Below are 23,208 nucleotides of genomic sequence, written 5' to 3'. Positions count from 1 at the left end.
CCAATTGAAAGGCTAAAATTATAGGTTTGATATAGTTGTTAAGGTTAGGAAAATGAGTTAATAAACTATTTTCAAGTTGTAAAAGAATCTTTCAAATTAGTTGTAGTTCAAAATAAACATCAATAAATGATGCAAACTGATACAATAGTATGAACGATATAGATAAAAATCAACAAATTCTATGAAACAAATTTGTTTTTGTTATTGTTTCTAACCTTATATTTTTGCATATGTGAAATTTTCTCTTTTTCTCTCCCTCTCTTATTTATTTAGGATCGGTTAGCGTGGCGCATCAGTTTATCCCGCCATCTGCAGCTTTTGGCAAAAGGAGTTGATTGGAGTTGGAAAGGGTGAGACGACTCGTCCCCTTTGACCTCGCCACTCCCCTTCCTCCTCCTTCCTCTCCGCTTGCTTTCTAGTTTGTCCCCTACTCAATTTCAGCCTCCATTTCCCTTTTCGTCCCTCCAATTCAAGTTCATTATCTTCACCTTTTTCACGCTTTCATGTTTTCTCTACCCTTTTATCGCCATTGCTTTCGCAACCATGCTCTGTTTTCTTTGACTCAAAATAACCTCTTCACACCATTACTACATAACCCTCATCTGCTCCGTTTTCCTCATATCTATTCAACAAATTATTACTACCTTCACAAACCCCTGTTTCATTGTCCCTGATGGATCCAACCTGGACTTGGAATCAATGTAGCAGCTTTTCTTTTTCCTGATTTTTTTTTTATGGGGAGGTGAAAGTCTGCTACAAAATATTTACTCAACTGTAAATTTAATTGGACATCATGAACGAAAACGTTTTTTTTTTAATTCCAAATTCAGATTTTGTGTTATTGTGATTGTCTCGGGTTTCATCGATACGTCGTTTTATAGGACTTGGAATCTTGATTGGCAATCGATAATTTTCCGACTCTATATGCTTACTAATGTCGAATTAGGGCTTTTTTTTTTCCCTTCTCGCAGACCTTTTTTGTTTTCAGTTTCGTGAATCGTTGAGTTCATTTTTTATTTGATACATCGTTAACTGTGAGGATGGATTTAGCATTGTACCGTCTTAGCTTGCTGCATGTTTTACTCTTTACGAGAAATTCAACTGTTTTCGTTTTAGTGAAAAATGATTATTCATGGAGATTAGAGGCAAGACAACACCCACGTGGATATTGGAGTTGCCTCTTGGGATGTGTAATGTAACCCATACTTAATATTAGTCTCTTTAGAATTCCCCTTTGCTTCTTTGTGCACTTCTATCCTACTTTTTGGAAAGAGATACCACCCAAGCATAAACTTTTATCCTACTTAGCTCCTTGTGCTCTAGAAGTTTTTAGAGCCGTGCATTCTATCCTTCTGATTTTTAATTAGACTAAAGTAAAACTGAACTGTTTGAGGGGTTAATTTTAGCTGCTTTATATCTTGAATCTTCTGATGCAAAGAGAGTGTCCGCAAGACAGTCTTTGCGTCCCTTTCTTTTAAAATTATTTTTTTCGACAAAGATCTTCGTGCCAACATATGGATAATAATGTTAATATTGCACAGGTTAAGCTATATTAATAAATGGAGTCTCGTGATCAGCAGTGTAGCAAAGGAGATGGTCATGTAGAACTATAATGCGTTCGTGACTTGAAGATGTAATCAGTTAAAATTCAGGTTCCCATGATATTGACAAAAGTAAGGTGTCTGATAAACTATTTTATTTATTTATTTAATTTCTTTTGCAATATTCTGCTGAGGTCACTTTTGAGTCTTTCATATATAGCAGATTGAGAATAATGGGGGTGATTATATTTAGGACGTTACTTGTCTTCCATCCATCAGGCACGTGAGAAGGTGAAAATGGCTTCAATAATTGAGTAACAATGGTTGAAATTTGAGAACGTATGTTGGTCATTACTTTGGTACGACTTGATTTTAATCTGGGATGACTTCAAATTTTTGTAATCATATGAAGTGTGTGGGAACATGTAATGACTTCAGAGGTAATCGGAGTCTTAAAAATCCCAATTAAGGCGCCTGGTTAGATGGGGAACCTGCATCTCGCTTCAAAGAAGTGAGGCTCCCTCAATGAAGCATGTTTCAGGTGCACGCCTTAATGCCTCAAGTTTGGTGTTATTTTGAACATTTATAATTTGTTAGAAAGAAATGCATGAATGTTCTTACATCATCTATAGTTTCTTATAAACATTGCATTCACTTTTATGTTTCTATGTTTTGTTATCCACCGCCTACTATTGTTTTTTAAAGACCAAGTCATATTTGGAAAGCTAAAAAGTAGTTTTCAAAAACTTGTTTTTGTTTTTAAAATTTGATTTCAAATTCAAGTGTTGTTTAAAAATTGTGAAAACCAGAGGAGAAAATTTGGGAGAAAACCACGATAAATTTCAAAAACAGAAAATTGAAAACAAAGTTGTTATCACATGGGTCCTTCGTTGATTGGTTTACACCATTTTATGTGTGAGTAAAGTGCATTAAAGATTTGCTTTTGTGATTTGTTTTCTATGTTACTGGTTAATACACACGCACACATAATTTTGTCCTTTAAATCAAGCTAAGTAATTTCTAACTTTCCCCCTTTTAAAAGATATATGAGTTTTTTCTCCCCTTGTTTAAATGCACTCGTGCTATTTTGCTTATTCATTAAAACTAAATAACTTTCCACTTTTTTGGAACAGTGCTCCCTGAATCTTATTCTCTCTCCTCGGTTTCAATTAACTCGTGCTTCTTGAAAAACCAAAAAGAAAAGCAAATGATAAGTGGTAGATGAACTCATTCTTGTTTTACTTTTCTTTTGAAGCCACTTTGAACTCTTGTCTTTTCTTGGTCACCTTTAAGGGCTCTAAAAATGTAGATAGGAGTTACTGATTTAAGATCTATTTGTATGTACCCTTCTAAACTTCTAGGGATATAGCATACAAAGAATTTTAAGGACAAACCGGTTCATATGATCCTAGAAAAAAGGAGGTAATGGCGCTTGAACTGTGAAATGGAACATGTGCAAGTTCAGGTACTCAGGGTGCACGTATATTTGGCTGGGCCACTTATTGGCTATTGCAATGGGATAACAGTGACGTGCCTGTTATTATATTATTGTCCTTGGTTAACTTGGATAGTATCATAATATTGGCATATTGCTGCTTACGTTCTACTTAGAAACTACAAGTTAAAGCCGTTGTCGAAATTTGGTATTTATAATCTATATTCTTTATTTTCGTCAGAGTTGTTAATGTTTTGGCGGGGATAGAGTCAGTCAATTGGTCATATTTATTCGTTTTTGAAATTGATTTCCTTTGACTTTGAGAGCCCAAAAATCCTTTTCAGACACCTGTCTAATGGGTTTTTTTTTTTCTTTACGACAGAAATTTTTTAGTCCTGAAGGACCTTCACCTGCCATTACTGGTCAAGCTGGGTGACGTGCAAATTGGTTTGTTGGAGTAAATGTGAAGTTCAGATGAATTCTCAGTGTCATTAACATGTGGGTTGAGATATTTGCTATTTTCTTGATTTCTTAGTTTATTCTTACTTTTAAATCTGACCTGCCAGCTTTTTCGATCTGCGACTTTTCCATCGTTTCCTTGAGGTACATAGCTAGTCAAAGTGATGATGAACGGAGGTTCAATTTTGGCATATAAACTTTTTGACTTCCATTGTTCCACATTCTTATCTGGACCTGAAATTGAAGTTTCGAGTCATGGTTCTAGACTCATGTAAACAGTTAACTAATTCTCTTTTGTTTTAGTTTTCTGTAACTTGATTTATAGAACTTTAGTCCCATAGTGTACATACTACAGGATTGGAATTCTTCTTTTAGTCTTTTAGGTTGCCGCTTATTTATTGAAACTCTTGAGATACTTTTTTATTGGCTAGATATTTGTAGCTTCGTGCCACAAACAGATGATGGCTGTATGGGTGGCCATTTTTGTAGCAGTGAGGACAGAATAGTAAGTGTGACTTTGATTAAAATTATTTCATGAGTAAAAAAACCGTCATATTGCATAATATGATTTCTAGTTTCTACATAGCTTTGGCTAGATTTAATGGTAAGAGAAACATCAATCTTTTAGAAATCAAGAAAAGACGGTACAACTAGTCGCTTTCACATCAGTTCATGTTTTTATGATGTGATTATTACAATTTTCTTGTGTTTGCAAGGACACGGAGGGATATGGTTTTTATTCAATAATATGTTGACTTATCTCTTCGAGGTAACTATTTTTGCTAATTCCGAGAAATTGAGAATAATGAATATCAGAAGGTTTAGGTATTGCAATGCACTTTTTTTGTTCTGCCATTAGTTTTCGTTAAAATATTTCGGACTTTCTATGGTATAATCCAAAATACTACTATTATATGCATCATTTTTTAGTTCTTGCACAAAAAATGTGGTGTACAAAAGAAATCTCAAGATGCTTTTGTGAATTATAGTTTTAGACTTCTTTATAAGTTTCCACCTCGGAGCAGCTCAATGGTTTCAATTTCTCGTAGCTAAATACCAGGTCTATAATTGTTATATTTGCCACTCCATACTTGTTTTCTCTTTCTTTTGCTCTGTATTGGCTAGTTTTTAATTTATTGTTTTTTTCCCGATGTTCGCAGGTCAACAGAGTTGATTTTTGTCGATGCCACTGCTACGTTTATTCATAATCCTTCTCGTTTATGAGAATGTTTCTGGTACAAGAGTATATATATGCTTGTAGTTACAGAGAGGCAAACTTATGAGTTGAATCAATTAGGCCTAGAGACAGAGTATACCTAACCTATTGATTTGGATAATGGCATTAGCCGAACTAACCCCACTCAACCCAATCAATTGAGTTGGGGTTGAATGAAGTCAAGCTAAAGACAAGAGTTGATGAACCAACCTGACATTGTTAGACTCTGGCCCAAATCATTTAATGAGTTGTATTCATCGTGTACTTTTTGGGTCATTATGGCCAACATTGAGGGTTGTTTGGCTTTTCAGATGCTTATTGAAAAATCATTCCAAACAGGTGTTAAGACACATACACACTGGTAGTCTCTCCTTTCCACATGTCAACTCAAGTGTTGTAGCAGCATAGGAAAACCCCATAACTTAATTTTTGATGCATTTTAATTAATCTAAACTTCTGTGAGGGTATTGCAGGTATTGAAAATACTGTGTTGTACTTGCACAGGGCTGATGATGTATTGGTGCAAGAAATACCAATATGAATTTAACAGTGTTATCAGCCCGCCATCAGTTCAGGTACACCCTCCCACTCAATGCTCCCTTCTTCCACTTAACTTACGACTTTGCTTTTCCTTCAAAAATCATCAATGTGTTTAGGCCCAATTTCAACATACCAAATTTTTACAGTGCTGTCTTTTCCACAATTATTAGATGAAATTGAAAGTATATGTCAATCCATTTGCGTATCAACCAATGGTTTGTGCATTTCACTGGCAAAATTGTGTGGTATTTGACATTTAATGTTTTTGTTGAGTATAATATAATTCTTTTATAATTATTATTGAAAACTGTTAAATAGTTTGAGTGTTGTATTTGTAAATGTCAAAAATAGATTTGTATTGCAATTTGCAAGATGTGAAATTTATGTTACTTTTGATGTGGGCAGGAAATTGAAATGGGGCCAGCAGAAGACTCGTCCCTTATGTGGAATTGAGAGAAACGTTACCCCTCCGGCTCAATAATTTATTGGAACCGCAAACACCCAAATATTTCTACTGTGCATCAAATCAAAACATCTTGTCTCATTATTTATGAGATTTGTAATTTAAATACTTCCGTCTTAAAAATCTTAGTTTAATACTTTTAGTTTTTTTTTATAATATATATATAATATTAAATAGCTAAAAAAAATTGCAATTGTGAATTCTTAAAGTAAAAGAGAGAGATTTTCAAATAAAAGTGCCGGTTAGAGACTGGTTTACAAACTATAATACTATGATTGATGAAAGTAAGTTGTTTTAAATAGCGACACAAATAGTAGGATGTATAAATATGTATGTTCTTGTTTCAAATTTGTAATGTTTTTGTTTTAAATTTGTAATGTTTGAGTATTGTTTGACAACTTCGTTCTTGAGAAGAAAAAAAATATTTTTAATAACTTTTTTTATTTTTAGAATCTAGTAATAGATCACAAATGTAAACTTTTTTTTATAAGTGAAGCATTTATGTTGAAGAGTAATCTTTCACAAGGATGTTTCTAACCAATTTTGGAAAACATCATGGAAGGCTAGGGCTTTTGAAGACCAAGGAAGTAATTGACCATCTATGCTAATTTTTTTTTTTTGAGGGAAAATGGATTATTAACTTTCTAAATTTTGATCTCCACAATTTTGTTTCATTGACCTAAAGTCGATGGTTGGAATATTAGTTGACCAATATGAAATTTTGAATTGTCCACAAAAACTATGCTAACCCGACCTGGTACGGAAGAAAAAAAAGTGTCTATTTTAATATTTAGGCTAAATAGATAGCAACATATAGATAATATATCCTATCTTATACGAAATCTATACGAATTCTAAAATTCATGCATTTGAGAAAACTGCAAATTTGTGAATATACTTAAAATGAGTACAATGGAACTAAATAAGATATAAATTGAAAATTGAAATCCTCATAGCCTATGCTACCAAAGGGAAAATAGGAAGTATTTTAGTTTATGGAGATTGTGTTAAAAGGATTGCCACATTTGTTATGTGGAGCAAGATGTTTGGAGATATTTATGTAAAGATAAAAAAAAAAAAAGAAAACAATGGAGATTCTGGTCTTAAAAATTAACAACTAAATATTTTCTATTTTGAGTAATAAGAAGAGGAAAAAACAAGGAAGAAGTCAAAGTATCTCTCTTCCGTGTTCTTGAATTTAAAAAGGGAATTTAATTATTTTTCAACCTCATACACATAATTTATGGTCAATTAAACAAATACACAAATCCCTCGATCTCATGAACACCAATCTTGGAGTGAGTTTACTAGTTATGGCTGCAAAATCACCTTTTGTTCATGCACCGGCCCTTTATCTTTCATCGCCATTCTTCCAATTCAAATGTTGTTTTGGTTTTGTGGGCAGCCTGGTTGGTGATATTAAAATCAAACAAGAAGCCAAAGAAGAAGACAAGAAGCGGAAGAAGCATGATCCTAAAAGTAGTGAAGAAGCAGAAGAAGATGTGGGATGATATCTGTGAGTTGAAGAGGGAAGAAAGTGGGAAGAAAGAGGGAAATGTATGAAGTGACCCTAAGAAACGGAAGAAATTGAAAATGGGGAATTAGGAGAAGAGGGAGAGATGGTTTGCTTGTTTGTTGTGGAAGAGAAGGAAGAGAAGGGAGAGACGAGAAAGAGGAAGAAGAGAAGAAGAAGAGAAAAAAGGGGAAAGGAAAAAGGAAGGTGGGGAAACTGAAGGATGAAGAGAAGTGCGTTAAGGCTCTATAGATGACACGTGTCAAGAATCCAGTGGCTTGAGATTTTTCCTGGGAGGGGTTGAACAGCAACAAGAGCAACAACCCAAAACCCAACACCAACACCAACGTATTACATTACAAAACCCACAATCACAATGTCAATCTCTCTCTCTTCTGCCATGTCAGAGTGTAACCCCGTCCTATGACCCCGGCGAATCCGTATTTGTGTGCTTCTCTTTCTATAAACTCTCTCTCTCTATTTATTCATTTGTCTCCCACATCTGTCTCTTTCATTCTTCTCTCTCTATTTGCCCCCCCCTCTCTCTCATCCCCAACTCTCCGAGCCCTAACTCTCGAACCCCCCCTTTGCCCCTTTCCTCTCTTCCCGCCTTCAATCACATACTATCATGCTCTGTTTTCGCTTTTGATCCACAGGTATGCTTTCTAACCTTCTTAATTTTTCTCCCTTACTCTCTTTTTTCGTTTAATTTTGTTATGTATTGCCCCATATGCTTCCCTATTTCTGAAATCCTGCAATTTCAGCTTATCTCTTGTCTGCTTTCCTACTACTTTGTATAGATGGAGTGTTTGATTCTAGTAGTGTTTTGTTCTTTAACTTTTGGTTATTGTTTCAAGTTTATGTTTTTGAAGGGTTTGGTAATTGGGTCTTTTATTATTGCATCATAATTGGTTACTGAATGGGGGGTTTGGGGGTTTAAGTTTGTTAATTGCAGTGCATGGCTAGGTTGTTGAACTTTTATGATTTCTCAGTTTTGTCATTGTAGATAGTCTACATTTGCTACATTGGGTGCTTGCGGGATTCTGTGATTGTGGTTTCCTCTACTTGACAGTAACACAATGCAATGCAATAGTAGGATTACTTTCTGGATGTGCTGCATATTGTTTTCCTTCTCAACTCTCTAATTTTCTTTCATTTGATGCGATGATCACTTGTTATTTATTAATGTTACAATGTATGTAGTTGGTTTGTCCTCCATGCTCCACTTTGTTAACTGGATTTGATTTTTCTAGTTTTAAAAAGCAAAACATTGTATTTACTGTGTAACCAGTTACCTAGTATTGATCGAGAAACATGTTAGCATGCGATGGAAATTCCACCTGCTCTACATTTTTGTCCTCGGAAACAACATACTTTTGCTCAGGGTACTCTGAATCTCAGTGTTTAAATTATGGATTGAACTAGTATCTTTTAGTACGACGCTTTCCAAGTATAAAATTCTTAGAGTAATCTACTTGTAGAAACTTAGGTTCCATTTGAGTTTATAGAGGTTTAGCTCTGTGGATGATATGACTTGTGTTAAGTTCAAAGTAACAGTGGTTTCCTGGATAATAATGCCAATGTCTTCTTAGAGAGAAGTGGTCAAAAGTTCGGTGATGGACAATAAGTTGTGAGATTGGTGAATGTCCTTCAAGACTCAATCATTGGTTTTACTACACTGCCATATCAATTGGCTTAGTTGCATTAGGGCATGTGGAAAGGGAGAAGGACTTTAGGGGAGCGAGTTTAGATTCTATGGTGACCATATATCTAAGATAAAATCGTATGAGTTTCTTGTTAGCAAAGTAGGATCCTCGTGTAAGCTAGCTTGGATACTAGTTTCATGAAATTTTTGTTGATAGTTGTGGATATGGTTTATAATAACCCTGATGAGAAGAGAAAAAAGGTGCCCTTTTATGGGTGGTAGGCTAACTATTATCCATTCGGTTGTGTACACTTTTACCTCTTTGCTTTACCTTCTTAAGGTAGCGCAAGGGCAATGAGGATTTCTTGCAAGACGGAAGGGAATGAGGATTTCTTGCAAGATGATCATGAAGGAACAAGGGATCATGGAGTGGATCAAAATTTGGTTGCTAGTTTTTAGTATAAATGGGGTTATTGTATGGGGCTTTAAGAACGGTATTGTTTGTTGGTCATATTCTTTTTGTTATAATTTAGTGCATCTTTGGATTTGACTAATTAGAGGCAGTCTGGATTCACGGAAATTGAAGAATTTAAAGATGCAGGTGTTGGTGATATATAATTAAATTTGCCTTCAACCACTAGCTTAAGCTTTTGGATGAATTGGTGGTTTAATATGGTATCAGAGCAGGTGGTCCAGGGAGGTCCTGTGTTCAAGCCCCTGCATTGTCGTTTCCTCCCCCAATTAAAATTGATTCCACTTGTTGGGCCTTTCAGATATTTCAAGCCCACAAGTGAGGGGGAGTGTTGGTGATATATAATTAAATTTGCCTTCAACCACTAGCTTAAGCTTTTGGATGAATTGGTGGTTTAATAGCAGGTATATCTGTTCATTTCTATTGAAATGGAAGAGTGTCTTAAAAATAGATGCAAAAAGGACCTAGTACTTGGTCACTCCTTCTTCAATTTTTTTATAAAAGAAAGTGATATGATTTTTAGTAATTGTAACTTGTAGTGGATAATTTTAATATTATTAAAATAATGGCCTTGGTGTACGTTGATATGGAAGGTGCATTTTCCTGCCTGAAATTGTTTCTTGTTTCCTCAAGGAAAGCTTTTGTTTTTGTATGTTATTTAAGTGTAAGAGACTATGTTTTCTAGATGCTCTGCAAACATCAAACTTGAAGAACCTGCATTTTCTAGATGATCTGTCCTGGTTGACCTTTATGTCCACTCATGACATGGTTGGTACATGTATTTTCTTTTCAAGACTCAGGATTAAGGTATGAAGGAAGATGAATCATCAAGCGGTAAAGTTATTAGTAGAAATTGGGTCATGAAACGTAAAAGGAGAAAGCTTTCTTCTGCTACTGATCTTTCTAGCAAAAGGGAAGACAGGTCACTTGCAATAGAATCCCCTAGAAGTATTTCTTTGGCTAAAGGGAAGGTGAAGAGTGAGGGACATCGCGATCAATTTTCATCCAAGAAGAAGGGAAATGATGGGGTGAGAAATGAGTTCTTTTTTCCTGTCTAATTAGAATAGTTTTATTAGTCTTTTTGCTAGAAAGATTTTTTATTTAAGACAATGATCTAGCATGCATCATAAATGGTTATCTTTAAATGATGATTACTGGGAGTACAAACCTTGAGTAATTTGTCTCCAGCTTTTTCAGTACCCATACCATCTCTTCAATAAAGAAGTTTTCTTTATTGTGAATTATTTTATACTTTATCCCAATCGACTTTTTTCTTAATATTTTATGGTAAAATGCTAATATTAGGCAATAGATATGCACTTGCCTCTCCAAGTTGAATATTCTTATTATTTGTTGATTCAGTATTTCTTTGAATGCGTGGTCTGTGATCTTGGTGGAAACTTGTTATGCTGTGACAGCTGTCCAAGGACCTACCATCTTCAGTGTCTTAATCCGCCCCTTAAGGTTTGTTGATTCAATCTGTACTTTTCTATTGGGACAAACTTTTAATCTTTTTGCTGCTGGCTATTCATGAAAATGAACTGTTTTGCCTAAATTTTCCATTTATTTTAATGGTCTGCAATGCCCTGGTCTAACTTTTACTCAAATCTGATATTTATTGAAGCGGATCCCGATGGGTAAGTGGCATTGTCCAACCTGCAATCAGAAGAACGATTTACCATTAGATGCCACAAGCTATTTGGACACCATATCTAAGCGAGCGAGAACAAAAGTCATCAGTGCCAAATGTAAGAATGGAATCAAGTCTTCTGACACTGAGAAAGTGTCTAGGATATTTGGAAGCTCCATTCTTGCCAAGAAGAGATCCTCCAACAAGAGAAAATCAATCTTAGCTCATAAAGTGAAGACTTTTGGAAGAAAATCAGTCACCTCCAATATAGACCTGTCTTGTAATGCCAAGGCAAGTCATCCATTGGATGGTAATACTGTAAAGAGGACTTCTTCTCCTGTCAATATTGATGATGAAAAGGTCTGCAATGCATCCCCATCAGGCTCTCAAACAGAAGAAAAGTTGGTGCCTTCTGTTATGGAGGTTTTAGCTGATTCAAAAGCTGACAAATTAGAGCCATGTGACGACGTTCCTGATAAGAATCTTGATATGGTTGAGAATGAGGTTGTAATTTCTTGCGAGAATGCATCTCCGAGTAAGAACCCTGTTCTTGCAGTTCCTGCTGCAGGGAAGGAAACTAGAAAGAGGAAAAAGAAGATCAATAAAGATGTTGGTCAAAAGAAGCCCAAGACTGGAAAGGCAACATGTGTAACTGGCACTTCAAAAAAGCTTCGATGCAAAATAGGCGCTTCTAGTCCTGGAAATAGTAAATCTGTACGGAAACAAAAGCATGTTAGCCACGAGAAGATACCTACTTCCTCTTTGAAAGAAGAGGTTGGGACTAAAAATTCAGATCTTGAGGGAAAAGATGAGGTACTTTTAATGCTTCTATTATTTCATTTGTGCTTCTTGGGATATCTTATGCATGAATGACCAGTTTGCTGGAGTTTATAATTTTTCATTGAAGAAAATATATTATTATTCTCAATGGTTTCTAGTTTTTATATCATGTAATTGCCTCTGTTTGGTGGGTTGGCCAACGGTCAAGGAGGGTCATATATATAATAAAGGGCTTGGAGAGAATGGGTTCAGGCTATAAAGGCCACCTACTCAAGCTTTAATATCTCATGAGTCTCATTGGCACCCAAATGTAGGTAGGTTAGGTGGTCAACCGGGACACTTATTGATGTTAGTTGAAAAAAAAAAACCCTTTCACCTGTGGTTACGTCCCTCATTGAAATTATTGTCATTAATTGCTGTTACTTCATATTCCCCCTCCCCCAATAATTGGTAATTAGGGAGTAATGACATTTCCTTATTGCAGAAACTTCCTGAAGAAGACAAAGATAGGTTGGTTGAGCTTGATAAAGTAGTAGGTCATGTAGATAGCATGTTGACAAGTGAAAATGGATTGGATGGTGAGACTTTACAGGTAAATGATAATGCTTTTCAAAGTGAAAATCTGTTTGTTTCACTTGTAGATATTCTTGTCTCTTTTAGAACCTTCATGCACTCATTTGTTTGTTTTCCTTTTCTGGGTTAACTTCTCAGGTTGATCGAGTTTTAGGGTGTCGTGTTCAAGGTAACAGCAGGGAATCTTCATATTTAACCGAGATAGTGGTTAATGATCATCCCGGTGATCTTCTAAATCCAGAAGAAGCCAGAGAAACTGTAGATAGATCTACATCCGATGATGCTTGCGATGTTGGAACAGAAAATGTCGTTAAGGATCAAGAGAATGTAGGTCCAAGTAGTGATATGGAAGAAAGCTTGAAAAATGATGTGAAGGTAGATAAAATACAGGTATATAGAAGATCTGTAAACAAAGAATCAAAAAAAGGTAAGGCCCTGGATATGTTGAGTAAAGGCAATATTGATTGCTGTACTTCAACATTGACTAGTGAAAATCGAGATGAATCTTCTCTAATGTTAGAAGATCAGGGTAGATCAATTGAAAATTCGATCTCAGAGAAGAACATTGGCATTAGCTTGAGAAGTTCTAATGGGAATGATGTTCTTAAAGTGTGTGAAAAGGTTGGTTCTTTTGAAACCAACAATATGACAGAAGTTGAGACAGAAGTAGGTATCAGCAGCAGCTTGGAGAATAAAGTTAAAGATTCATTGTTACCTGATACAGCACGTAAGAATGCTGAGACCACACATTATGAATTTCTAGTGAAGTGGGTTGGTAAGTCTCATATCCATAATAGCTGGATTTCTGAATCTCATCTGAAAGTGTTAGCAAAAAGAAAACTTGAAAATTACAAGGCAAAATATGGGACCTTGGTCATTAATATATGTGAGGATAAATGGAAGCATCCCCAGCGAGTGATTGCTCTTCGTTCTTGCAAAGATGGTGGTCAAGAAGCATTTATAAAATGGAGTGGCCTGCCTTATGATGAATGCACTTGGGAAAAATTAGACGAACCTGTTTTAAAAGAATCTCCACACTTGATCCAGCTGTTCAGTGATTTTGAGCAGAAAACAATTGAAAAGGACTCTTCTATGGAACCTAAGAAATTTGGCGATTCGCAGTTCGAGATAGCTACTCTGACTGAGCAACCTAAGGAACTCCAGGGGGGTTCATTGTTTCCTCACCAACTTGAAGCTCTCAACTGGTTGAGGAAATGCTGGTACAAGTCAAAAAATGTAATACTTGCTGATGAGATGGGACTTGGAAAAACAGTATCTGCTTGTGCTTTTATTTCATCATTATATTTTGAGTTTAAAGCTAGACTCCCTTGCTTAGTTTTGGTTCCACTGTCCACAATGCCTAATTGGCTTTCTGAATTTGGTTTATGGGCCCCAAATTTGAATGTTGTGGAATACCATGGGGGTGCAAAGGCAAGAGCAGCTATCCGTCAGTATGAATGGCATGCTAGCAAGCCTAATCAGTTGAATAAGAAAACTGACTCCTTTAAGTTTAATGTTCTTTTGACTACTTACGAAATGGTTCTTGTCGATGCTTCTTACCTTCGTGGGGTTCCCTGGGAAGTTCTTGTGGTTGATGAGGGTCACCGTTTGAAAAATTCTGGAAGTAAGCTTTTCAGCTTGCTCAATACATTTTCTTTCCAACATCGTGTTCTGTTGACGGGTACACCTTTGCAAAACAACATTGGTGAGATGTATAACTTACTTAATTTCTTGCAGCCAGCTTCTTTTCCTTCTCTATCTTCATTTGAGGAGAAGTTTAATGACCTTACAACCGCTGAAAAGGTGGAAGAACTGAAAAAACTTGTTTCTCCACATATGCTTCGAAGGCTTAAAAAAGATGCCATGCAAAATATTCCTCCTAAGACTGAAAGAATGGTTCCTGTTGAGCTATCATCTATACAAGCTGAATACTATCGTGCTATGCTGACAAAAAACTATCAGATACTTAGGAATATTGGGAAGGGTGTTGCACAACAGTCCATGCTAAATATTGTGATGCAATTACGAAAGGTCTGCAATCACCCATATCTTATACCAGGCACCGAGCCCGAATCTGGTTCTTTGGATTTCCTCCATGAAATGCGGATAAAAGCTTCAGCTAAGTTGACACTGTTACATTCAATGCTCAAGATTTTACATAAGGAGGGTCATAGAGTTCTACTATTTTCTCAGATGACTAAGCTTCTTGATATCCTCGAAGATTACTTGACCATAGAATTTGGGCCTAAGACATATGAGAGAGTAGATGGCTCTGTTTCAGTGGCAGATCGTCAAGCTGCAATTACACGCTTTAACCAGGATAAGAGTCGTTTTGTTTTCCTTTTATCAACACGCTCATGTGGACTTGGTATTAACTTAGCAACGGCTGACACTGTTATTATTTATGATTCTGATTTTAATCCACATGCTGATATCCAAGCTATGAATCGAGCACATCGAATTGGTCAATCAAATAGACTTTTGGTATACCGACTTGTAGTTCGTGCTAGTGTTGAAGAGCGCATTTTGCAGCTTGCTAAGAAGAAATTGATGCTTGATCAGCTTTTTGTCAACAAGTCTGGATCCCAGAAGGAAGTGGAAGATATTCTGAAATGGGGTACAGAAGAATTATTTAGTGATTCACCCATCACCGGTGGAAAGGATGCAGTTGAAAATAGTAATAGCAAGGATGAGGCAGCGACAGATATAGAGCATAAGCATAAGAAGAGGACTGGTTCTCTGGGGGACGTCTACAAGGATAAATGTACAGATAGTGGCAATAAAATTGTTTGGGATGAAAATGCAATTTTGAGATTGCTAGACCGTTCAAATCTTCAATCTGATGCAAATGAAATTGCGGAAGCTGATACAGAGAATGATATGCTCGGCTCTGTGAAGGTTATCATTGTTCTTATACTAGCTAAATGTTATTTTTATATATTTTGTTGTGTTATAAAGTATGATTTGATCTCTACTCTTTTGTAGTCGATCTATTTGCAATTCCTAGGATGAACAAAATAGATTGATGCATACATACATACATGTTTCTTTTTGTTAAATACCATTTTTGTCCTTTTACTTTGGACTAGTTCTATCTATTTTTGGACTCTCTTATTTAATGTTCCAAGTCCCGACTACTTTCATTAATCATAAATTAGTCCCTTTTTTAGTTTAATATTTAATGTTTTCTGATAAAAAATAATTTATACTAGCATTTACCTCTATAAAGATTAGAAATTATTGAAAAGGAAGAAGGCAAAACACATGGGAGAAAAAACCATGATGGAAGCCTTTCTTATTATTTTCTAATAATCCAAAAATTACAAGGGGGAAGAATATATATAGGCTACAATAAACCCTAACAAACAAGGAAATAAAACTAGAGTACAATAAATTTCAAAAATAACCTTGAGGCTATAACCATTCAACTAGCCCCTTATTTCCAGGAGAAATATATTCATATAATGTCATTTTTTAATATTCTTATTATAACTTAATATTAATATTAATATTATTAAAAGTTAACTTCAAACTAACAATAAGGATTAGTTTTAAGATTTATATAAAGTACATGGACAAAATTTGGACAAGGTCTTGGGACCAAAAAAAACATTTTAATCTTTTCTTCTTTTGTAGCCTTTTGATCTCGAGTTTAGGTTGATATGTTTTTCTCGTATCCAATAAAATAAAACGATAACTCCAAATAGCAATTTAGGAATTAGTGCTTTCTGGTGTTAATTAGAAATTAATATATCAAGTGTTAACTAGAAATTCCCAATTTGTTTTCCCATTAGTCCGTCGATTGGAATGATGAGCCAGCAGAAGAACAAGGGGGAACTGAATCACCTACTGGTGTGACTGATGATATTTGTGCACAAAATTCAGAAAGGAAAGATGATAATGGGTTGACAGGTGCCGAGGAAAATGAATGGGACAGACTTTTGCGAATCAGGTAAAGACTTGTTTCTTAAGGTTTCTCTACTTTTTCCTATTATTAGTATTAGCTCACTTGATTTTTTATAGTGGCTATATCAGTTTAGTTGTATTGCTGTGGATATCTGTAGACCTATTGCCCTTTATTGCCCCTTACTTTCATTTACTTAGGTTATCCTTGTACACTTGTACATATATCTTAGTGATTTGAATAGATTATGATTATTCTCTTAAACTTTGAGTGTTTTCAATTTTAAAATGTATTACATAATTCAGTAAGAATTCATGAGAAATGATTATACAGATAAAAATGACTATAGTAGCTAGTATCTTGAAATCTATTGATTGCGTGCAATTATTGAAGGTATTATCTGGCTGGAGTGGGTTCATTTGCTGGAATGTTTCATTTAGTGAAAATGCAATATAGATTAGTGAAGTAACATATGAAGGCTATTTGTAGGGTTGATTAGAAGTTTACTTATATTGGCATATAATAGGAAATATTGGAACTTTGTAAGGTCGATTTCAAAGATTGACAAATCATGATGGTACTGTAGTATGATGGAACATGACTTGTGTTAAAAATTGCTCCTTTGGGATATAGATGGGAGAAGTATCAGAGTGAGGAGGAAGCAGCTCTTGGCCGTGGGAAACGCCTCCGTAAAGCTGTCTCTTACAGGGAAGCATATGCTCCCCATCCTAGTGAAACTTTGAGTGAGGTACTTCCATATCCCTGATTTGTCTTAAATCCTGTCTTTACTTGGTAAGTGTTTGTAGTATTCATTTATAGACATCTTGTCACTCTTCATTAACTATGAGTAATACTTATTGGTGGCGTTTTTCGATAAGCATATTTCTGGAAAAATTAGATAAATCCAACTCCAGGGATTGTATAATTAACCGAATTGGTTTAATGTAATAGTGAACTCACCGTTTGTAGTTTAGACATGATTATTCAAGTTTGCAATTTCATAATTAGTAAAATGGACACCCATCCCTGTCCTTTCTGCGGCGTAATTCATGTGAAGAGGCACAGACACAATCTGGCATGACATGAGCACAACAAAATGGTTTTTTGTCGAAGCTAGGACATAGACATGCGATAAGAACATTATAGTTCCTATTGGTAACCTATTCAACCCTCTCCTCCAAGGGGATTAAGTTATAGAACAATCTTCTGATATTTACTAATTCCAAATAAATTGCAACATTTACTATATAATGAAATATATATATATATATATATATATATATAATAAGGGGAGGAAAGTGAACTCCCACAGTGGCACAGCCAAGGGAAGTGGACTCGTTTGCAACTAGCTTTCATTCGTATCAATATTTTATAATAAATTTACAGTTCTTCAATTTGGATATATAGCTAGAAGTATATTCTGGAAAGTTATGTGGTACTTGTATCTGGCTATCTACTCTTGGTCTTCTACTGCGTTTATTTTTTCTGTTTTGAGCTGACAAATTTCTTGGTTTGGAGTTTGAGAATATTAATCTTTTTCTTTAGTCTAAATGAAACAGTTGACACTATTTTGTCATCTCATTTCCATAATATGCATGAATGCCAATCATTAGTTTATTTTTGGAAACAGAGTGGAGGTGAAGAAGAAAAAGAACCGGAACCAGAGCCAGAGAGGGAATATACACCAGCAGGACGAGCTTTAAAAGAAAAATAGTAAGTTGAATCTTTTCAAGAACAAAGTTTCAGGCGCTTGTAATTAAATGGCTATTATAGCTAAATAGAATGTAACTGTAAGTAAAGTTATTGCAAATTTGCAAAGTAGAATTTTTGTCATTGTAAAGTTATCTAAATGTTTCTTTGTTATTGCTGCATTCATTAATTGCGAATTTTGGGTTCACGGGTCTTATGTTTTAGCTAAAGAAAACTTTAATCATTCTCTTTACGTTGATTTGAGTTCTTACCTATTTGAGCGTCTTATGAAATCTTCTATAATCTACATTATGAAAGAAAAACTTGATATACCAAGTTATTCTCCGAAGGGAAAATATAGTATATAACTGTGAGAACCCTAATTTTGAATATGTTAGGATTATTGGTATTTTTATGAGCAAGGACATTAGTCATTGGGTAGGGAGTTTGATTACAAAAAGAGAGAGTGAGTTGGGAGGAAGGTAGGAAGAACTACTTACTGGCAACATTTGGTGGCGATGGAAGGTTGTTTGTGTACATTGGTCTGGTGTTCCTCGAGATAATTGGTTTGTTATTTTATTTTGGCACTTGACAACCTCTTGCAAACAGTGGAAACAACAGGAGAGGGGTTATGTGGCAAAGAAGAACAATTACAGGATTAGATGGTTGTCATCTGGCTTCAATCTCTGGTAAAGTTTTCAAGGACGCTGAAAATCATATATGGTGGTGAAAGTCACCAATCATGCATACTTTGAGTTTCTTAAGATGTTTTGGCTAGGTCATGGGTTAGGATTTAACATAATTGCTGATATGGGGTTATTAGTACACCGAAACAGATTCTGAAGTGTAAAGCTGGAAGTTGTGGGAAAACTAACATAATAATTTGTTGAAATTGCTTGATTAGACATGGCAGGTCTTCAATGCTTACGATTTCTGTTCTTATTAAAAATGCTTACTAAATTACATTTGTATCTATGCTTATTTTCTTTAATTTTGATGAACAGTTCTAAGCTACGAGCTAGACAAAAAGAACGGCTTGCTAAGAGAAATGCATTGGAAGAATCCTTCTCTCGTGAAGGAGTGACTCTGCATGGGTCATTCCCTCATCCTCCGTGTCCCCACACCAACGCAGCAGGTCCAGATCAAGCAGCAGGATCATTGGAAACGAATAAAGAGAGGACTTCAGTATTTGTCTTGGAGGATGACAAACTTGTTCATTCAGCAGATGCTCCAAAGAGCCGGATCGATTCAACCTTGAGGCTAGGAAGAATGTCAAGGCATAAAGTTAGCAATAATTTGGATCTTGCTGTAGGTCCAATAGGCTATTTGCCTGCTGATAATTGTCTACCAAGTCAACATTTTGCGGGCACCAGTCATGCAAACTCAGTCCCAATCAACTTGTTACCGGTTCTTGGACTGTGTGCCCCTAATGCTCATCAGCTTGAGACCTCCCGTAGGAACTCGTCAAGATCAAATGGTAAGCAGAGCCGGACAGTAGCTGGACCTGATTTTCCATTTAAATTATCTCCATGCTCTGGAACTATAAGTGGGACTGATATTGGTGGTGGTGAGCCTGTGCCAGACAAGGAATTGCCAGCTTCATCAGCAGAACGCTTGCACAGCCACCTTTTATTTGCTCAGGTAAATTTTCTATAATGTCGATAGCTTTCTTTGTACTATACTTCAGATTTTCCTGATCTTTAATGTCTTATCTCTGGTTTACAGGAAAAGATGACACCACCGAATTTTCCCTTCGATGAGAAAATGCTGCCCAGATATCCAATCCCATCTAAGAACTTGTCAAGCGCACGGCTTGACTTTTTATCAAATTTGTCTCTGGATAGCAGAGTTGAAGCTGTTAATGGTTGTCTTCCAACTATACCTTTGCTTCCCAATTTAAAACTTCCTTCTCTAGATATTATGAGGGGCAATCCACAAGATGAGGAGGAGGCTCCCTCCTTGGGTTTAGGACGGATGCTTCCTGCATTCTCTGCGTTTCCTGAGAATCATAGGAAAGTGCTTGAAAACATAATGATGAGGACTGGATCTGGATCTGCCAACTACTTCCGTAGAAAACCAAAAGGTGATGGTTGGTCGGAAGACGAACTTGATTTTCTTTGGATTGGTGTCCGTCGGCATGGAAAGGGAAACTGGGACGCCATGCTCAAAGATCCTAGAATGAAATTCTCAAGGTACAAAACTTCAGAAGATTTATCATCCAGGTGGGAGGAGGAGCAACTAAAGATTTTGGATGGGTCAGCATGTCAGATGCCGAAATCAGCTAAGCAGAGTAGGTTACAGAAATCTTCACCTTTTCCAAGTCTGCCTGATGGGATGATGACAAGGGCTCTGCATGGGAGTAGATTGGTTGCAGGACCAAAGTTTCATACCCATCTAACTGATATTAAACTGGGTCTTGGTGATCTAGTTCCTAACCTTCCTCGATTTGAAGCATCAGATCGACTTGGTCTGCAAAATGAGCAATTTGCCACTATACCAACCTGGAACCATGACAAATATCACACATATTTTCCAGGAGAGTCCTCGGCAGGAGCTTCTGATAGATCAGGGGCTAATTCAACCATGCCTATTGAGAACCCTTTTATGTTCAATTCCTTGGGAACTAGTCACTTAGTTTCCTTGGGTTTAAATGGCTCTCGTGGGTTTGATACACAAGGAAAGGAGAACGACGAGCCTGGTCTCGATAACTATGGGAAGTTGCCCAATCTTTTGGATAGATCCTTGAAACTATTTCATGAATCACCTAGCAATTTGGAAAGTGGTTCAGGAGTTCTGCCTGACCCCAGCAAAGGGATCAGTGTAGCAAATTCCAAAGAAGAAGTAACGGATAGCAATTCTTCAAAGGACAAGCTACCTCATTGGCTAAGGGAAGCTGTAAACGTTTCTTCAAAGCCTCCAGACCCTAACCTACCTCCCACTGTTTCAGCAGTTGCACAATCAGTTCGCTTGCTATATGGGGAAGACAAGTTCATCACTATTCCCCCATTTGTGAACCCAGGTCCACCTCCTTCTCTACCCAAAGATCCAAGACGTAGTCTAAAGAAGAAACGAAAACGGAAATCCGTTATTTTCAGGCACTCCTCAGCAGATGTTGTTGGAAGTAGTAGCCAGCAGGAGGAGCTTGAAGGTGGCTCTTCCCATAAAGATGCCACCGTTTCTTGCTCCATCTCATTGGTTTCACCAAATGCCATGCATCATCCACAGCCACAGGAAATGGCAGGAACTTCAACTTCAAGACTTCCCGGTCTGGAATCTGACCTCAGCATACCTGCTCTCAACTTGAACATGAATCCCCCATCCTCATCTCTGCAAACGAACCAAAAGAAAACGAACATGGGCTTATCCCCATCCCCAGAAGTTCTTCAGTTAGTTGCATCTTGCGTTGCTCCTGGTTCAAATTTATCATCCATATCAGGGAAGTTGAACTCAAGTATCCTTGAAAAGACACTCCCACTATCAACTTCCCATGATCCAGAGGATCTATTGGGTTCTAAAGGTTCGCCAGGAAAAGGTAAAAAGCAGAGGTTATCATTCAGTTCATTAGATTTCTACAATCAAGATAAACCTGATTCCCTTGAAAGCGACGACTCGAGTAAGACCCAATCAGACCCCTCAAGGAGCAAAAGACCTGATGGGGAAGAAATATCGTCTGAAGGGACCGTCTCAGATCGTCATGCCAGTGATCAAGAATTATAGTTGTAATAAGTACCTGTAACAGTATAGTCATTTTTTAGTGCTGCGCGAGGCTGTATGTCAATGTGCTTGAATTTTTGTAGGCATTCCCCAATGAGTTAAAGGCATTGGTAAATGTAGGCTTATCATTAGCATATCTTGTGTAAAGCTTTTTTCAAGAGAAATGTCAAATATAGTTCTCTCTTTTGGTATTTACTTTATTGTCTGATCCCATATTTGATTATTGGTCGCAAGTTGAGGGAAGAAGATTTGTTAAAACATATTCATACATTCAGCTGAACCAAAAGCACTTGTACTTTGTTTAGTCTGTATAAATTTGTAGCCTTTAGGCAAAGTATTTACTCAAAAGCTATAATGTAAATCTTCTTCAGTTGGTTTTTCTTTTGGACTCTTCCCTTGTGAGTACTTGCTACACTTTTCTTTCAATCACTCTTTTTATTCATTCATCTTTTCTTTTTTTTTTCTTCTGAGGGAGATTATATTCGACCCTCCAAGAATTCATTTCTACACCGTTGATTAATGATGTTTTTGGTAGACAAATGTTGACTTATTACTAGAAAACAGGACATTAAATTCAAAAATATTAATCTAACATAGATTTGCTCTTGACCACTCTGATGTAAATGAGAAAGTAAATGCTAATAGTCAATAACAACCTAGTCCTGCTCCTCCACATAACTTTACATTTGAATTTTTACCTCCACGTAAAATACCAATAAAGTGACATAAACTAGGGTGAATACAAATACCTGACTTCACCACATGTATTGTTAGAATCGTAGTTTAAGAAAGCATCCATTACGGAGTTATGTCTGCCACACAGTACAAGTTTTCACATGCTCTTTTTTCTCTTTCCATAATCCCTTATTTTCACTTCCCAACAACTTTACTAATCTTCCATCCATTTTCAATAGCTCAACAAATTCCATTCTTAATTTTAACTTAACTTGAACCAAAAGGATTTCTATCAACCAAAAGTGACATTATCCTAATTGGAAATTCTGACGGTTTCTGATTCTTTCCTCTATTATTCCTGCATCCATCCATCACTTTTCTTTTTTATCTACAATTTTCATGCTAAGAAGCTCACTCCTCTGATGGACTCATAATTATTGATTCAATTATTTCACGGGAAAAAATAAACTATAAAGAGTACAGAAATAGAAATGATGTAAATTGGTTCTTAATCTGCTTTTTGACCTCTCGGAAATTCTTGAACCGTATACGTTTATTCATATATATAAGCAAAATCAACCAAATGTAGCAATTAGCATACAGGTTTAAAGAAGGATAAAGAAAGGGGGAAAGAAAAATGGTAGGGATACAGAGATGGCGCTAGCGAGAAGTAGGAAGTGTTACAGGAGGAAGAGAATGAGTAGAAAGATTCCCCGGATTGGAGGCGAATCTGGAAGAGAAAGCACAGAAGTACTGATAGTAATGATCATCTAACAAGCTTCCGCAGCCGCTGGTGTCGAAATTAAGAGAGTAGCTAAGAGGATCGTAGCGGCATTGGAAGGGGCTGCTGCTCTCTCCGGTGGTGCTACACAGTACTCTGCTTCGTTTCTTGAGTTTGCGCAACAATTTGGCGAGGAAGTTGCAGTTGGAGGAGGATGGCTTGGGAGCAAGTGAAGTGG

The 23,208-nt window shown here is 36.3% G+C and overlaps 1 protein-coding gene and 1 long non-coding RNA gene across 12 annotated transcripts; both read left to right on the top strand.

The window, feature by feature from the left end:
* The first annotated feature begins 249 nt into the window (after positions 1 to 249).
* On the top strand, positions 250 to 5,854 carry LOC105435974. 9 transcript variants are annotated; one of them, XR_004217613.1, is made up of 6 exons: positions 250 to 742; positions 1,542 to 1,880; positions 1,980 to 2,082; positions 2,675 to 2,758; positions 3,359 to 5,226; positions 5,597 to 5,854. It is a non-coding gene; the product is annotated as an uncharacterized LOC105435974 (long non-coding RNA). The 9 variants fall into 9 exon arrangements; XR_969954.2 differs by having other exon boundaries at positions 251 to 742; positions 1,542 to 2,082; XR_969957.2 differs by lacking the exon at positions 2,675 to 2,758 and having other exon boundaries at positions 252 to 742.
* A 980-nt stretch (positions 5,855 to 6,834) lies between these two features.
* LOC101204186 (protein CHROMATIN REMODELING 4) lies at positions 6,835 to 21,955 on the top strand. Of its 3 annotated transcripts, none has more exons than XM_011660043.2 (11): positions 6,835 to 7,823; positions 10,079 to 10,312; positions 10,647 to 10,748; positions 10,909 to 11,727; positions 12,179 to 12,286; positions 12,406 to 15,165; positions 16,062 to 16,219; positions 16,805 to 16,919; positions 17,802 to 17,884; positions 18,865 to 19,501; positions 19,586 to 21,955. In XM_011660043.2, exons 2-11 carry the CDS (start codon positions 10,094 to 10,096, stop codon positions 21,575 to 21,577), a joined length of 6,993 nt encoding a protein of 2,330 aa, XP_011658345.1. In that variant the 5' UTR covers positions 6,835 to 7,823; positions 10,079 to 10,093; the 3' UTR covers positions 21,578 to 21,955. The 3 variants fall into 3 exon arrangements, with proteins under 3 accessions (XP_011658345.1, XP_011658346.1, XP_011658348.1); XM_011660044.2 differs by having other exon boundaries at positions 9,970 to 10,312; XM_011660046.2 differs by lacking the exon at positions 10,079 to 10,312 and having other exon boundaries at positions 6,836 to 7,823.
* Positions 21,956 to 23,208: the final 1,253 nt, after the last annotated feature.

This window comes from Cucumis sativus, chromosome 6 (genome assembly GCF_000004075.3).
Source record: "Cucumis sativus cultivar 9930 chromosome 6, Cucumber_9930_V3, whole genome shotgun sequence".
NCBI lineage: Eukaryota > Viridiplantae > Streptophyta > Magnoliopsida > Cucurbitales > Cucurbitaceae > Cucumis > Cucumis sativus.
The sequence above is the reverse complement of the archived record's forward strand: the minus strand, read 5'-3'. Positions and strand labels throughout refer to the sequence as shown.